At 47.2% G+C, this 16,213-nt stretch overlaps 1 protein-coding gene across 1 annotated transcript in view; it reads left to right on the top strand.

Annotated features, from left to right (window-relative positions):
• Nucleotides 1-14,269, top strand: part of bahcc1b (BAH domain and coiled-coil containing 1b) — an 84,382-nt gene extending 70,113 nt beyond the window's left edge. The window contains 15 exon segments of the mRNA XM_076999488.1: nucleotides 3,537-3,657; nucleotides 3,896-4,079; nucleotides 4,447-4,683; nucleotides 5,537-5,689; nucleotides 5,765-6,000; nucleotides 6,085-6,144; nucleotides 7,033-7,180; nucleotides 7,420-7,537; nucleotides 7,681-7,756; nucleotides 10,119-10,227; nucleotides 10,375-10,491; nucleotides 10,625-10,774; nucleotides 11,349-12,544; nucleotides 12,742-12,978; nucleotides 13,128-14,269. Of these exon segments, the coding sequence (XP_076855603.1) occupies nucleotides 3,537-3,657; nucleotides 3,896-4,079; nucleotides 4,447-4,683; nucleotides 5,537-5,689; nucleotides 5,765-6,000; nucleotides 6,085-6,144; nucleotides 7,033-7,180; nucleotides 7,420-7,537; nucleotides 7,681-7,756; nucleotides 10,119-10,227; nucleotides 10,375-10,491; nucleotides 10,625-10,774; nucleotides 11,349-12,544; nucleotides 12,742-12,978; nucleotides 13,128-13,337 (3,352 nt within the window). The 3' untranslated portion in view covers nucleotides 13,338-14,269.
• Nucleotides 14,270-16,213: the final 1,944 nt, after the last annotated feature.

Genomic DNA, 16,213 nt, shown 5'->3' with positions numbered 1-16,213 from the left:
CTCCTCCTGTGTTGTGGAGTGCAGAGCTCCCTGGTGTCGTGCAGAGGGTATGAGAGGTCAGAGGTCATTTGGAAAGGTTAAGAGTGCTGACAGGCAGTCAAGCCATTGCCACAGCGCTGGACTCTGTGAGGAGCAGGGATGTTGGGTGGCACAAACTCAGCAGTCCACGCCCTCACGCACTGCATGCTGGGAGTGTGCTAGTCCACACATACGCTTGGGTCCCCAGACCTCATGGGGAGGAGCGTGGCACACTGTGGCTTCCCTGCAAACTTTGTGTGCCGCAAGGTTGCCACTTTTATTACTGGTATTTCTTTACATGTGAAAATGCGCATTATAAAACTGTCAGCTAGCCATGTGATCGAGTGTGTGTGATAGTGTGATGGTGTGTTTGTGAAAACAAAACTGGCTGCATGCGTGTGTTTGAGTTAGTGTGTTTGACTTACTGGAAAAATAACACTGCTGTTACACATGGCGAGCACTACACGCATTCTCTCTCTCTCTCTCTCTCTCTCTCTCTCTCTCTCTCTCTCTCTCTCTCTCTCTCTCTCTCTCTCTCACTCTCGCTCTTTCTCCCTCTCTCTCTAATCAATCCCCTGCTCTGAATAGCATTACTGTGTAATCCTGACCTCTCTAAGGAGAAGGGCCTTTGTAATTAGGGGGCTGAGAATTCTCCGGCAGTGTGTCTCAGACACCCACCCCCTCCGTACACGCACACGCAAATACACACATGCTCTCTGCTCCCACTGGCTTGGCTGCTAACAGCAGGAATGTGACACGGGGTTGACACAAGGGCCAGCGGGGTCATGGAGGGTCAGGAGGTCAGAAGGTCGTCGCCAGGCGGCGACAGGCGTGGCAGGGGGAGGGACGTTTCTGTCAGCTCTGCTCACACACTGGGCTTTAATAGGCCGTCCCACCCCTGGTCCTCACAGGGCCCAAACAATCATCTAGTAAAGCCCAGTCCCGAGCTAGTGTCAGGTTACGCATGAGTTTCCACGGTGACCTGCTCTCTCGTGGCAGCGGGGGGGGAGGGGAAAGAGGGGGTCAGACGCTTGGCGCTATATTCAAATGCAGCAGACGTGGAATACAGATGCACTTTGTGTGGGGAAGAATACGTCCCTTGCGCGGAGCAAAGCTCTATCCTTTTTTTCTTAAGATAAGAAAAGGCCTCTTTCTGGCCCCTAATGGCCACTGCATGAGTGAGCCAAGCTGGAGGGCAACATGGCTATCCTAACAGACAGAGACTGAGAGAGCAAGCAAAAGAGTATAAGACAGAGGGAGAGATCAAGGGAGAGAGAGAGAGAGGGAAAGAGAGAGAGAGAGAGAGTCTGGGGTTGTAGCATCTCCTTGGTTGCGGGGTTTTGCATCTGTTATGATTCAGCTCCACTTCCACGGCTGCTTTGTTTGGATGTTTTTGAGCAGTGTCTGGTCTAAAGTTATTGGGGGTTACTGGGGGTGGTGGGGTGTCTGGCTTGGGTATCAGGACTAGATGGTTGCGTCTATGCTGAGGGCGGGGGCAGGTCGATAGAGGTTAGTGTCTATCGATCTAGCCCAGCAGCTCAGAGCAGCCAACAGACTCCCTCAGGACTGCCCCCCCCCCTCTATTTTGCTCTCTCTGTCTCATTATCTCTCCTCACCATCTCTCTCTATTACTCTTCTCTCGTTTCCATTCTAGTTTTATGCTGAACCTCTTGGTTGTGACTCTCTCTTCTCCACTTTCTGTGCCATTTTCTGCTCTCTATACATGACAGTGTGGGAAAAGGGTTAGGTGTCTGCCGGACAGAGAACTGATGATTTTGGTTTGCGTGTAAGCGTGTGCGTGTGTGTGACTGTGTGTACATGTGGAGGGGGGATGAGTGTTTGGGATGCTTTTACAATAATATAAACAGTAAAAAAAAAATTGTAAATGATCTATTGCAATATTTATTCTTCATTTCCTTATTTTAATATTCATTAGGTTAGTCAATGAATATTATCAGCCAACATTTTAGATTATTTCTCAGTGCAATCACTTGCTTCTGTGAACACATTCACTATCTGAACTCTACAGAAAGAAGTTTGTTGTGTGTAAAAGAAAGCTTCCCCACTGAGCTTTTTTGCTCTACCCCCCGCCCCCCCCCACACACACACACACACACACCCCCCCACCCACACACCCACCCATCTGTCCTGGCCGTGTATCTCCAGGCTCTCTCCGCGGGCGGCCCCCCCCCCCCACCCTTCCATCAACCCCCCGTTGGGGGGCCTGGCGGAGGTTTCTCTGTAGCGGGGCCACTGCATGGGGGGTTCCGGGTGCCAAGGACACTGATGCCTTCTGACAGCGCCGGCCAGAGTAAAGGGCAGGCGGCCAGCGCTAAGGCAGCTGAGCGGAAGAGAGCGGCCCGGCAGAACCGGCGCTGTGGTCCGTGCTCTCCCGCGACAGCACCTCGCACTCGCACTGAGGGGGGGGGGGGGGGGGGGGGGGGGGGGGGGGGGCCTGTGTGCATCTGTGGATCTTCATGCGTGTGCGCTCTTCCTGTTTTATCAGAGTCCCTCCCCCCCCCCCCCCCCCCCCCCCCCCCCGAGGTCTCGTATACCACCCAGCCGGCACCGTGCTACAAATGCCTCTTCCCGTCCGTGCACGTAGTCCAAGATATTCCACTGTTAGGCTGCCGAGTGGAGTGTTTAACAGAACATTTCATGTTCCTGGGGTAGGAGACAGATAGGCCTCTCGCGTGGGGCTTCCACGGTTTGCCTGCTTTATCACCACGCGAGCCGTCACCGGTACACGGGGGCATGGCATTCACCAACCACACGCCACTATAGCCTCTGACACTTAGCTGCCAGTCATTCCAGCGTGAGTGACAGGCGGGGTGGCAGGTGCCCCGCCCCTCCGAGCAGTGACTAAGGCGAGCCTGTGGCGGCTTTGAAGTGGCTGTCTGCAGCTCGGAGGGGGGATACACTGACACTCACACGCAGCAAACAAGAGCCCAGCCATGGGCCGCATGGCGTGTATATAAGCTCAGCCCAATTTCAATTTAATAGGTCTGCTAGCAGACATACACACACAGACACACATGCACACATGCAGACACACACGCAAGCGCACACACACTCACTCTCAGTGGCCCTCCTGAAGGCCACTGAATTGTGCTTCTTTGTATGGGAAGAGATGCATTGATATGGTAATAAGAAAGAGGGGCTTGTATTAATGTAATGCTGGAATCCACAGCCTTAAAACCATTGGCGCTAAATGGGAAAAGAGTGAGAAGAAAATAGGCAAAGAGAGAAACAAGAGGTGAAAAGAACAAACAAAGTGATGAGTGGGTGGTGTCTTAACCAGCACATCGCTCAGATATTTCACAGTTTGCTGTCAGGTCCCATTTTTTCAAGCATGCAGCAGGAAAAGGGGCCTCTGCCACTCCATTCATCAAAGGCAGAAAAGAGGGTTATTAGAAAGCTACGAAGAGCGAACGCAAGCCCTCCACTCCCCTCTGATCTCTCCTTTTCATCCCTCGCTCCGTACTCCCCTCATGAATTCTCTCTGCTGTGATGGACAGGTCGGCGGGGGCGGGACCTGGCCTCCAGGCTACAGATGAAGACTTGCCCGGAGGCGGGGACAAGCACAGGAAGAGGAAGAAGATGACCAGTGCCACCTACCACCACCTCAGCACCGCCCAGGTGAGCGCTTCGCCGACGTCACACAGTCCTGTCGGTGGTTTTAAACTGGAAACGCAGGGGGACAGCCATGAAGTCACGTACATTAACACACTGTGAGGATTAAAGAGAGGAGGCTCCCTCATAAGGAGCTCCAAAGGACAGATTTCACATTTTGGCTCCCAAGATTTTCAATCCTAGTCTCTCTCTCTCTCTCTTTCCCTCCCTTTCTCCCTCCCTTTTTCTTGCTTTTGAAACGAAGGCTCCCTGTCGACAGAGAGGCAGGCCAAGACTGCTGAGCTCCAAGATGGCTCAGCTTAAACAGAAGGTCCAAACCAAGCGTGGCTCCAGGCTGGAGAGCATGCTCCGACACCAAGAGGAACCCGCATCGGGCGCCTCTGCAGAGCACGTCCACAGCAGCAAGACCGGGACCCACAGTGACACAGGTATGTTCTCCCAGCACTGTGCCAGCCAAGCCGCACTACAGCACCTCCCTACAGTCTCAGATGAAAACAAAACCATAAACAAATTGTTTCTGGTATTTTACACAAATGTAACACGGTACTTTAAGTGGTGTGTAAAACAATTATCAAGTTGTCATCCTTTTAATGATCGGAGTCGCACTTCCACACACGTTTTCCACTGATATGATTGGTCTTTCAAAACCGTGGTTGCACAAATCAATCTACATTTAGGCTTTGTTCAACTCTGACAAACAATGTTCTTCTCCTATTTAAGTGATCTAGGAGGGTCTTTATTAGTAACTGATCAGTCAGGGTTTGTCACGAGCTTTTCCATGGTCCTGTCTCACAGGGAGCAGCGAGACAGGAGCCCGTCAGAATTTAGACGGACGGAGGATAATGATGCGGAGAGGGCAGAGGGCAAAGGTCAGCCTGGGCCACGCCTCCTCTCACCTGCAGACACGAGCACAGCAGCTGCTGCCCAGTTCGCCCTTGGCCGGCAGCAAGCAGGAGGACGGTGGGAAGGATGTCTCTTCCTCGGACAGGGGGAAGGACGTCTCTCCCTTGGACAGCGAGATGTCCGAGCCGGGTGAGTTATGGTCCGTCTGCGCGTGGAATGAGATGTATCCCGCCATGTCGAGCGGCGGACCCTGCGACATGCCCGCTCGTCTGTCACGCCGTTAAAAATATTAACGACTTCTCCTCAGGCATGCCTCCCTAAAACCTGAGCTGCAACATGAGATGACATCGCACCGCTTTTAGAATGTCACACCCAGAGGAAAAAACCAGACAGACAAAACCTCCAACCTGCTCCACTCCATATTTGAATCAGCACTTAGGAGAAATAATAGGTGCATGGCTGAACAAAGTGAGGATGAAGCCAAAGTAATAATGAATGTTAATGTGAGCTAAGCCTGCGGTTTAGCCTAACTTTATTGTGGGTGCTCTGTTAATTACCCTGAAAGTTATCCTTTTCACATTTCACAGGCATGTGAGAGTGTTGAGAGTGGCCCGTAAGTGACAAGTGTGTTGGCACTGTGTTGACACTCGACACTCTTGCCACTGTGCCATCTCTGCTCTATCTGAGACACGTTGTCTACAGCGGGCAACTGCCAAGAGAGATCTGTGACTCTGGAACGTGTTTGTGAGAGTGTGTAGGTGATCGCATTAGATGGGCAGTGAGTTGCTGGGGGTCAGTAAGAGCTTCGTGGTGAGACCTGTCAGTGACATGGGCCTCAGTGACTACAGCCTTAGAACCATTGACTGCCATAGCTCCTCTAAATGTTGACAACCACTTCCATAACGTGAACTTTGCTAAGTATCGAACAAATTGTACAGTGAGGAGTTTTCACCGTACTTTTACAGTAATTGCTTCTGATGCCCTCAGAGTATTGAAGCCCAGTCAGGGTGTCAATCCATTAAATCGATCTTCCATCCCACAGAGGAGGACGACGATGGCATCTATGACAGCGAAGACGTACCAGAGGACATCAGAAATCTATCATCTAAAGAGCAGCTGTCTGGGTCCCCTTCCTCCATAACTCAGCTGGACTCTACTCAGAAAGCCAGGAGCAAGAAGGAGCGTCTAGGACACGGTGAGTAGTACGCACGCTCAGACCAAACTAATTGAAAAATACTAAGACCAAGTCATAACTCCAATCCCTCTTTAGGCTCTGTGAACGCGGCGCTCGTCAAGGAGGACGTGAGGGACAGGAGAAACGCCCCCTGTAGGCCAACGCTGGTCAGTACACACAGGAGTCATCTCCAGGCAGAGAAGAGACCATGTGGCCACAGGTGGAGAGGAGACTCACAAGACAACACAAGCTGTGGCCTTAACAGTGTTTTAAAATCCATCCCCTGCACACTGGGGAAGACTTCTAGGAAGGGTGCCATCATCCTTGGGAAGGTCAGTAGAACGTTTAACTCATGGAACCAAAGCTACATAACTTTCATCTCAACCAGTGTTGATGAATTTCTACGTTCATTTCAGAGGAGAAGCTGTTGGTTGGAAGCTGAACCTTCTCAAAGCACCTGTGTTAAAAGCAAACAGGTGAGACCTTCTGACTGGATTTCAGCGCTGTTAGCATCGGAGCTCAGAAGAGGTGCCGGCCTATTGCGAAGCGGCACACAGAGCTCGTCATTGTCCTGTTGCCATGAAGGCCTGAATCTCACTGACTTGTGGCACCCATAAAAAAACTCATCGTGCTGAGAGGGATTATGCAAGCTGACATGGAGTTGAACCGTCACAGCCTCTCATAAATCTGCCCACAATAAAGATAACACAGGATCCACCTGCTAATTCGCAGGCTGAATCATGCATTGTCTAAATAAAACAGTCAATAGTTTTGAAAAGATTTACTCGTGAGGCGTCAAGGCCGTCACCCTCAGCCTCCATGAGGTCACTGTCAAGGTGTTGCAAGAGGACTCTGTCTACCTAATCATAGGGCCTGTTGTGGGTGCGCCATGGTGTGGTGAGGGTACTGCACCCCATGAGAAAATGGATAAAGAACAAAGCCTGTACATAGAGTATTCATAACCTGTGCCTTGCCCTAGAGACACAGTAGTAAAATAGAAAAGTAGGCGTCTTCTGCTGTGGTGAAGCCATCACTGTAATATATAGTGTCACTATAATATATGGTGCAGTCTTGAGCAATGCAATGGAGCCAAAACTGTACACAAGAATAAACCTGCTCGGGGGGTGCAGAATGGAGCAATAACCATGTTGTGTATGAATAAGTCTGAAATTGAAATGAAAAGTCACGAATTGTAGCCTGTAGCTCCAGAATTAAAGGAGCACGAATGCGCCGCGGTTGAAGGAGAGTGCACGCATGCCCGTGCACGTCCTGGTGTGCACGTCCTGGTGTGCACGCACGGAGGTGTGATCCAGGGGGGCCCCGTGCTTCGGCTCACGCTCTGGTCTTTGCGCCCGGGTCGGCAGGTCAAAGGGCGAGCCGTCAGCCGCCTGCTACAGAGCTTCGCGGCAGACGAGGGATTCCACATAGACGACGACAGCAGCTTCTCCGAAGGAGAGGAGGAGGAAGAGGAGGAGGAGGAGGAGGAAGAGCAACAAAGAAGTGCAGCGTCAGGTGAGCGTGCGTTCGAACGCGATCCCGGAGAGACGCGCAGGCTGAATGAAGTCATTCTGGATAGGCTTTCACTTTAATTAAACAGATCAACATATTTCTAAGGTTTCATGTATTAGAGGCACATACAATAAAATACACGACCAAAAGGAAATACAGCGGTTACTGCGGCTCTTCCTGTGCTACATTATCACATTAAGTGGTTTGAGTTTTAAGGGTTTATCCTTCTGTGCTGTGTCCAGTCCTGCCCAACTGTGTCCTGACCAAGGAGGCCCTGCGGGATGGGCTAAAAGTGCTGATCTCAAAGGAGGATGAGCTACTGTACGCTGCCTACGTGCGCACGCTGGAACTGCCTGACATGTAAGGCTCTTAGCTCTCCAACTGTAATCTGCACTGGAGGAGAAAAAAAAAACACACACAACAGAAAAGCAGTGGAAAAAGGAAATGGAGGACTGTAATTTGCTCTTACTGTCGTTTCCTTCCTCTCATTCTCTGAATTGCAGCTACAGCGTTGTGATTGAAGGAGAGAGAGGAAACAGGCCAAGGATCTTCTCGCTGGAGCAGCTGCTCCAGGAAGCGGTGAGGCTCTTCAGAAGGTTCTCTAGGGGCTCCGTGTGGGCCCACACGCCCCGACCCCGGCGACACGGGCCGCCCTTTCCCCCCCCACAGCACACGGCCCTGGCCCGCGGGTGACCTCATGCCCACCCCTGTCTCTGCTAAAGCAGCTCGGAGCAGAACTACTGTGTGTGTGTGTGTGTGTGTGTGTGTGTGTGTGTGTGTGTCCGTCCATGCAGTACAGTTACTTGGCTGCTAACTGTTTCAATTGTCATGATTGATGTATGTGGGGCTCAAATCTGACTTAAGGCGTGCAGTGTATTTTACATATGCGCATTTTATTGCAAATTTTTTTATCTTGTATAGCTCAAGTTCATCAACAGAGAAACATTCCAACATCTGGTTGTAATAGAGGTGGAGATGCAGTATGCTAGGGTGTGTGCATGCTTGTGAATCTGTATGCGAGTCCCAGTATTTTGATAGGAGAGGCCAGTTCAGCGCACAGTTGCGTGTAATGCTGTGTTGCTCCAGGTTAGAACCGCACTCTTAATTCAGACCAGCAGTTCACTGTAACCAGAATACGTTACGGCACATGACTGTTCCTGCTTAGGTCTGCTCCAGCCCTCTGCTGAATTTACAGTGAAGATTACTCTATTGTTTTACTACTTATTTATCTATTTATTTACGAACATATTTGAGGCTGAACTGTGGGTTACAGTTACATGCATAGTTTATCTAAGCCGACGGGGAGAGAGAGGCTGATTATAAGCCATAAACCAACAGTGCTTTGTTGGCACGCATTCATTTGAATACATTATACGTGTTGCATCTTTCAGTCATCTCTCTGTTTCTGTTTCATGGCGGGGGAAAAAAGAGACAGTCTCTCTGCCTGAGCAAGCTTTTGACATGAGGGAGTAGCTATCAGCAGCCCAGCCCCCAGCCTGTCTCTGTGGCACATTAGAGACAGCACTGGATTATGAAATGCAGTACTCAAATTCAGCACTGTGCAGTATGAAATATCTTAAGATATCACTTCATGATACAATCCACATACCACTACACTACAGGACTATTAAAAAACAAAGAAAAACAAAAGAAAAACTTCCCTGTGTAGGTGAAGGCTGTCTGTTTTTTTGTCTATCTGTGTTATGTATGTGTGTATGTATTGTCGAGATACACAGAGTGCAAGTGGTATTTGCATGGTGAGTGCTTTGATGCATTCTTTACCAGTCTTCCCCTGCAGCTCAACCTGCCTGGGAGCTTGGCATTGTTCTCATCAGCAACCTGATCAGTCTAGTTTGCCTGTGTGTGTGTGTGTGTGTGTGTGTGTGTGTGTGTGTGTGTGTGTGTGTGTGTGTGTGTGTGTGTGTGTGTGTGTGTGTGTGTGTGTGTGTGTGTGTGTGTGTGTGTGTGTGTGAGAGAATTGGAATCAGTGCGTCAGCACTGTTGGCAGTTGTTTGTAATTAAAGAGGGATGACAGTGAGACTTACACATCTAATCAGACACACTCAAAGGTATATATTTAATTAACTCCTTCCAACTACACCTCTGACGTTGCTATTTATTGTATTGTACCACGTCAATTTTCCCTATCACCTGAGAAACGACTAGGAGGAAAAAAAGCAAGTGAATAAACTCGTGAAAACAAACAAAGCACTAAACCGAGTCCCTCGCACACCAGATAGCTGCACATACGCGTTAGTCTTCATATTCACTGATATCTCTTCACTCCCTTACTGCCCTTCAGTTTCTTATCAGCCATTGGCCTCAAACACTGGTACCTGCAGATCCGGGCCAAGGGCTAAATCCCCTGCCTGCCTGCTCCGTCAAAGGGCCCTCACCACAGAGACCCTGTTTGAGCCGGGCCTGAGAGAGCGCTCAGTGCACTCCCTGTGCCAGAACAGGCTGTATAGTAGGAGAGAAGCTGGCAGCCGCACAATAATGTCATCGATTTAGCCTCTCCCCCCCACTCCCATCTTTTATTTCATTGTTCCAAGCAGACGCCTATTCACTGATGCCGATTTCCTGTCTTTTGATACCGAGTTCAGACTGAAAAAGTGTCCAGTGGAACAAAATCACAAAACAAGCTCTTGGGAGGTAGGGTTGCCCACGGGTGGCCCCTGAGGAGGGGGTCAGCTAAATTGGGTGTGAACATGTGTGCTGGTTTTCTGTGTCATGGTATAAAGTCGACCAAAAAAAAAAAGTTTTTTTTTTTTTTTTTTTTTTTGTTTGCATCCTTTCAGCTTCTTATCAACCCATCTTTTACCCGCCCTTTACTCACTGACGGATTTTTAACATTTCAGTCTCCTTCTGTGAGCTGTCTAGATGCTGTGATGTTAGCGTTGCATCTTTTTTTAAAAATACACTCTTTGTGTCCATTTGTCAGGTTTTGGATGTGCGACTGGACACAGTAGAAGGTCTTACTGACGGAACAAGAGTGTGTGCATACTGGAGCGAACGCTCACGCTGTTTATATCCTGGATATGTGCGCAGAGGTAAAAAAAAAAAAATCATGTAAACATACAAAAAAAAAAGGAAATGTAAATGTAAACCACACACAAACACACATTTCCCAGACTTTGTTTTCTACCGTCTCTGACGCTCTTGGTCTCTGAGTGGAAAATGGCTAATGTCTTGTCCAGGTGGGTCTGGAGAAGAACAGAAAGAAGGTTGTGTCATGGTGGAATTTGACGATGGAGATCGGGGTTGGATTTCCCGGCCCAACATACGCCTTCTTCCCCCTGGTTATCAGATACACTGTACGTATGCCACAATTGCTGGTTTTCCAATCTCAGTGTGCAAATGAGAATAACTGCATTCATGTTGATTGCCTCTAAGACTCTTTGGATGAATACATGTCATTTGACATGTTGTGTAATCTGTGAACTGCAGGTGCGGAGCCGTCACCGGCCCTCCTGGCCTCTCCAACCCGCCAGAGGCAGAAGAGATCCACTCAGGAGAAGAGCACTCAACACACGGATGTGTCTTTAGAGTGGCATGGCAGCACAGACCCAGGAAACACTCTCATTAAGGCAAAGACAGGTAGGGGACCACGAGAGGACACCAGTCACATAGAATACTACAGCACTGAGGCTCTCGCAGTCTTGAGTCTAGAGTTTTAACAGTCAGTAAATGGTCTATATCACTGCTAATAATCTTTCTTTAAAGATAATGATAATGGTATTTTGTCAGTGTTTCACAAAGTCACTGTTTACAAAACCCGAATCACTTGATGTGTGGTTAACAAGAGGAACTAGGTGTGGCCTACTGAGCAAATAGCTGTATGTGAATGGGATGGAGGAAGTGCCTTAGGGCTAGGTTATAACTCAAACTGTAGAGTTCATAGAAGTGCCTTAGGGCTAACTGAAGGGTGAAATCTGCCACTCCAGCTACTTGTACTCAGCAGATTGTATCTGAAAAAGCACAATAGAATGGAGTCAAATTTACTTTTGTTTAAAGTTCTCAGACATATTGATTTCACACAGTTCCACGAGGTCTCTATAGAAAAACTTTGCTTGTTAATGGAATGTAACAAACGCAAATAGGCTGTAACATGATTGATGGAAGGGTTTCATATGTTTGTTGTTCATTTGCTTTTCTTTTCTGTCTTTTACAGGTAGACCAAAATCTGACCCCAAGAGCTGTGTGTCTGAGAATATTAGCGGGGGTGCCTACTCTCTGCTCACCTGGCCGGCTGTTGCCATGTCCAAAAAGAGACCTTCTCTGGACTTGTTCCATTTCAATGGGCTGTCAAGGAAAACTCTGAAAGAGAAGGAGACGGACATGTTTCCCTTGCTTGGATCCTCAATGTCCACACCGGCTAAAGGAATCTTTAGCACACCATTTGAGGTTGATTCTTTTAGCAGTATCGCTAATGGTTATACGTCCTTTGGTAACCAGCAACCTTCTTCTGGCTTACTACTTGGTCACAAGAGCACCCCAAATGTTCGGGGTAGAAGGACGGGAGACAGGAAAGAGTACCTGGTCAAACTGGACCATGAAGGAGTTACCTCCCCAAAGACAAAGAATGGAAAAGCACTCATGCTTCTTGGAAATTCAGAGTTTGACTCTCGAGTGGGCAGAATGGAAAAGGGCTCTGGGAACAAGGGTATGGGAGAACAAACCACTCAGATGGACTACTCCCAGCCAATGGTATTGGTTAAAGATACCAAGAGGAGTGGTAGCCACCTTCTCAAGGGCTCATCAGACATGCGGAAGCACTCTCACGCTCTAGGGCTCGGCGAGTATGCAGACTATGGGTTGAACTGCCATAGTGATTGTCTCAGCTCCTACTCAGATATGGATGAAGATGAAGAGGAGGAAGATGCCAGGAGAGCAGCGGTGCGAAACACTGGACGCTTCTTGTCTCGCCTGGCTGACTCTTCGTCCTCCTCGGGTTCATCGAGCTCGTCGAGTTCAGGCTCACTGTCCAGTTCGAGCGTTTGCTCCTCGGACAACGATTCCTCCTACAGCTCGGATGAAGAGGAGGCCTCTCGGCTTCTACTTCCGGGTTGTCTGACCTCCCGTCATGCGGCGCTCCAACAACACCCCGAGCCTCCGGCTGCCCTGACACAGCACGCTTTTAGTGCTAAAAACATGGCAGTCACCAACCAAAAGCCCATGTCCAACAATGGCACCAGCAAGCATCAACGGAGGAAGGAGATTCCCAGCAACTCCCTGACTTCAGTGCAATCCAGATCCTCCAAGGTTTTTCCCAAAAAGCAAAAGATGTCCTCTTCGGACAGTCCACCTAACTCATCTTCATTCCTTCCAGCTCATCAGCTATGGAGGTGGTCTGGGAACCCCACTCAGGTAAGTCTCATAACTGTAATGGTGTTTATGTCTGTGATGCAGTGGGGTGCTGAGCCATTTCTGAGCTCAGAACTTTGTAAAATGAATTAGTCTTTTCAATTCCTGTTTTTATAAGTGCCATGGGACAAATCCATCTGCTAAATGCTATAAATGGAAATGTAGTAAATGTTAGCCCTGTTGCATGTCTTTGTCATCAGAGACGAGGTCTTAAGGGAAAGGCACGGAAACTCTTCTACAAAGCCATTGTCCGTGGTAAAGAAACAGTCAGAGTGGGCGACTGTGCGGTATTTCTGTCTTCTGGCCGACCTCACCTACCATACATTGGCCGCATTGAAAGCCTCTGGGAATCCTGGGCCAGCAATATGGTTGTAAAAGTGAAATGGTTCTACCACCCTGAAGAGACTAAACTAGGCAAAAGACACCAGGATGGCAAGGTACAGTACAAATTGCATTTTCATTACAAGTTAATGAATGTCTTCTGAATTTTTTTTGGTTTATTCTTTTTTTTTTGTATTGTTCTTCTCTATTTTTACACGAATAATTGGACAAGTGTTTAATCTTACTTCTCCCTCTGCTCTCATAGCATGCGCTGTATCAGTCTTGCCACGAGGATGAGAACGATGTCCAGACCATCTCCCATAAGTGCCAGGTGGTCAGCCGTGCTGAATACGAACGTCTCAGTCGCACAAGGAAGCTTAGCAGCAGCAGACATGACCTGTACTACCTTGCTGGAACATATGACCCCACCAGTGGCCAGCTGGTCACAGCCGAAGGAGTATCAATCATTTGCTAGCGTTCTGTCATATGGATGTACTACTGAAGAATCTTTGCCTCCTTGAAGGAGGGTCCTGAAAGGGCTGACAATCGAGTTTTACTGTGTTTGGAATGGTCTCAGATCAAGCCCCACTATAGGACTCTAAACTAGCACTCGTGGAATGGGAGCTAGAGGTGCGGTTGGTCTTTGGGGTAGCACCTCGCTCACCTCAACCCTGATAGTTAGTACTTGGTAGAGTGGTTGGTCTTTAACGGATGACAACCCCCTCCCCACAGACTCAAGAGTCAAGGAATGATGATTTAGTTCTCAGTGATAATGATGAGGCACTGGACGTATGGAGGGTATTTATGATGACCGTCTTGAGGCAGATGTGAAACACAGATTTATTCTTATGGAATCCCTGAACTGAGCTGTGTTCACTATACACTGGTCACCAGGATTTCTGTATCCCAGCTGGACCAAATCTGTGGCGTGTGTGTGTGTGTGTGTGTGTGTGTGTGTGTGTGTGTGTGTGTGTGTGTGTGTGTGTGTGTGTGTGTGTGTGTGTGTGTGAGAGAGAGAGAGAGAGAGAGAGAGAGAGAGCGAGAGAGAGAAAGTGCGTTTACAGAGTTCAGCCACAGAAAGATGGAACTGGGTGTCCCCTGGAGCCTCAAAGATCTTCATGGCACTTTGCTGTGAGAGTGCCCCTGTCTGAAGTGGACAGCCCACTCTAACCATGCCTTCTGGGCATCCAGGGATTTTCCAGGGATTTTTTTAAAGCCCAGAAAACTAAACATTAAAATAATTTTAAGTTAAAATTTCTTAAGATTTTTTTCTTTAAAAAAAGAAAAACAACAAAAAAAGAAAGTTTTTTTTTCTAATCAAGCCATACACTTCAGTACCTCTTGCTTACTGTATCTTCTTATTCAGGTGTATAGTTGTACAATTGTTTTATCTGATGTGTGTAAATATATATATATATATATAAATAAATGAATATATATATATATATATATATATATATATATATATATATATATATATATGCACACACACACACACTCTCTCACACACACACACACACACACACACACACACACACACACACACACACACACACACATATATATATATATATAAAGGTATCAACTGTAAATATAATATAAATGAAGAGAGAACTCTAACCCTCTTTGTTGCTCTTGACTGTGTTATTTTTTTAACTAAAGAACTCTTAAGTTTGGTTGGGATTTCTTGCTTTATGAGGACGCGTGATCCAAGAGACACCGTCCCTGCACTGTATGTGACCGCGTCTACAGGAACAAGGTCATGAGAAGTTGTACTGCAAAAGGGGACTGAACAGTCCACTAAGCTTTTGAGTGACTCTTGGAGAACAGGCTATCTGTGTCCATCTAATCGTTATCTTTTTCCACATTTATTTTTGCTTTTTTCATTTAGCCTTGTCTCAGAATCCACGTGTGTACTGCATTTTCTACTGTGTGGGGCATGAGTGTAACCAAAGCCTTTGTGACTCCTGGTACTCAAGACATACAAGACAATGTATTGCCAATATATCCCTATATCAGTCCATACAGTATGGGCTAAACCGTTGTTGTCCAAGTAGGTAGCTAATTTAAGAAATCTGGTCTCCCAAACACAAACCAAAGCACCTCTTTTTTTTTTTACTGATACTAGTAAAATGAATGAAGTCTGTGTAAATAGAGTATAAGGCATGGGAGCCCTGCAATTTTATTGGCTGTTGTACTTTACATAATTGACAATGTTCACAGTTGCTATGGTGCAGTTACCATTTCAGTTTGCTTTAATGTGGCTGAAGCAGCTTTACGTCGTGACAGTGATTCTGCGTTTCTGCGATGTTTTAGCAGCGCGGCTGCCAGTGCTTGTACAGTTGGTAACAGCAGTGGTGTGAGGCTGGACGCTGCAGCACAACTAACAGGCACTTCAGACACTCGAAGGCTCCTGAAGGCCCGTGTCGCATAATCATGAAGGACAATCAGAACCTGTGTGAGATGGTGTGGTTTTAAAACGGATCAAATCTCAATGTTGCCTCTCGTCACTTTTTTTATTCCTGCTTTGCCAAAAACCTTTTATTTTTTTATTTTTTTTTATTTTCTCCATTGTCTTTGTCGTACATTTGTTTGTGGGATATGCAAGCCTGTAAAGACTGTTCCTTGAAGACTTATGGAATATGACAGAAATTGCCTTTTCGGTTCTTAAGAATTTTTACATTTTTAATGACTTTGTCGCTGTTACACTGCAGAAGCAAAAGCTTTAAAAAAAGATGTGAAAGTCCATGTAATGTCACTTTTTGGGTCTATAAAAGAAAATGTTATTTTCATAAATAAACACTGGATTCAATACTGAATATTGTGATACTGGCATCTGCAGTGTGCCAGACAGTTCAAGCCTCATAAAAAATGGAATCATTATAAACCCTGAATATAAGACCCGCTGGGAATGAATTTTTTCGGGGTAATGTACTTTTGGACATTGTGGGGAATATAACTCCGAGATATTTGCATTAGTTATTTATCTTAATTTTATTGCATTTGTGTTGCATTTCATTAAAAAACATCAAAATTAAAATACCCTGGAGTGTTTTGTTTAGAAGTCATAATGTTTTCTCAGGTAAAATGTATTGTCCTTTTTTATATAATCTTTATATATTCATATTCATTCCTCACGTACAGAAGAGGATGTATGTTTCCTCAAAACAAGATGTGTGTAGGTAATGTATGCAGGTAGGAATTCTTAAATGTCACCGATCATGCCCAGGGTATTGATGACCCACGTGTGTTTTGTGCCAAAGCTCAGCTGTTTCTTCCCATTTCTCATACAGCTGGCCAGCCAAGGCCACGGGGATCAGCGGGTCGTTTTCCGTCTATGTGCATGTGTGT

Source organism: Brachyhypopomus gauderio, chromosome 3 (genome assembly GCF_052324685.1).
Source record: "Brachyhypopomus gauderio isolate BG-103 chromosome 3, BGAUD_0.2, whole genome shotgun sequence".
Taxonomy (NCBI): domain Eukaryota; kingdom Metazoa; phylum Chordata; class Actinopteri; order Gymnotiformes; family Hypopomidae; genus Brachyhypopomus; species Brachyhypopomus gauderio.
Note: the sequence above shows the minus strand (reverse complement) of the source record. Positions and strands in the feature narration are given on the sequence as shown.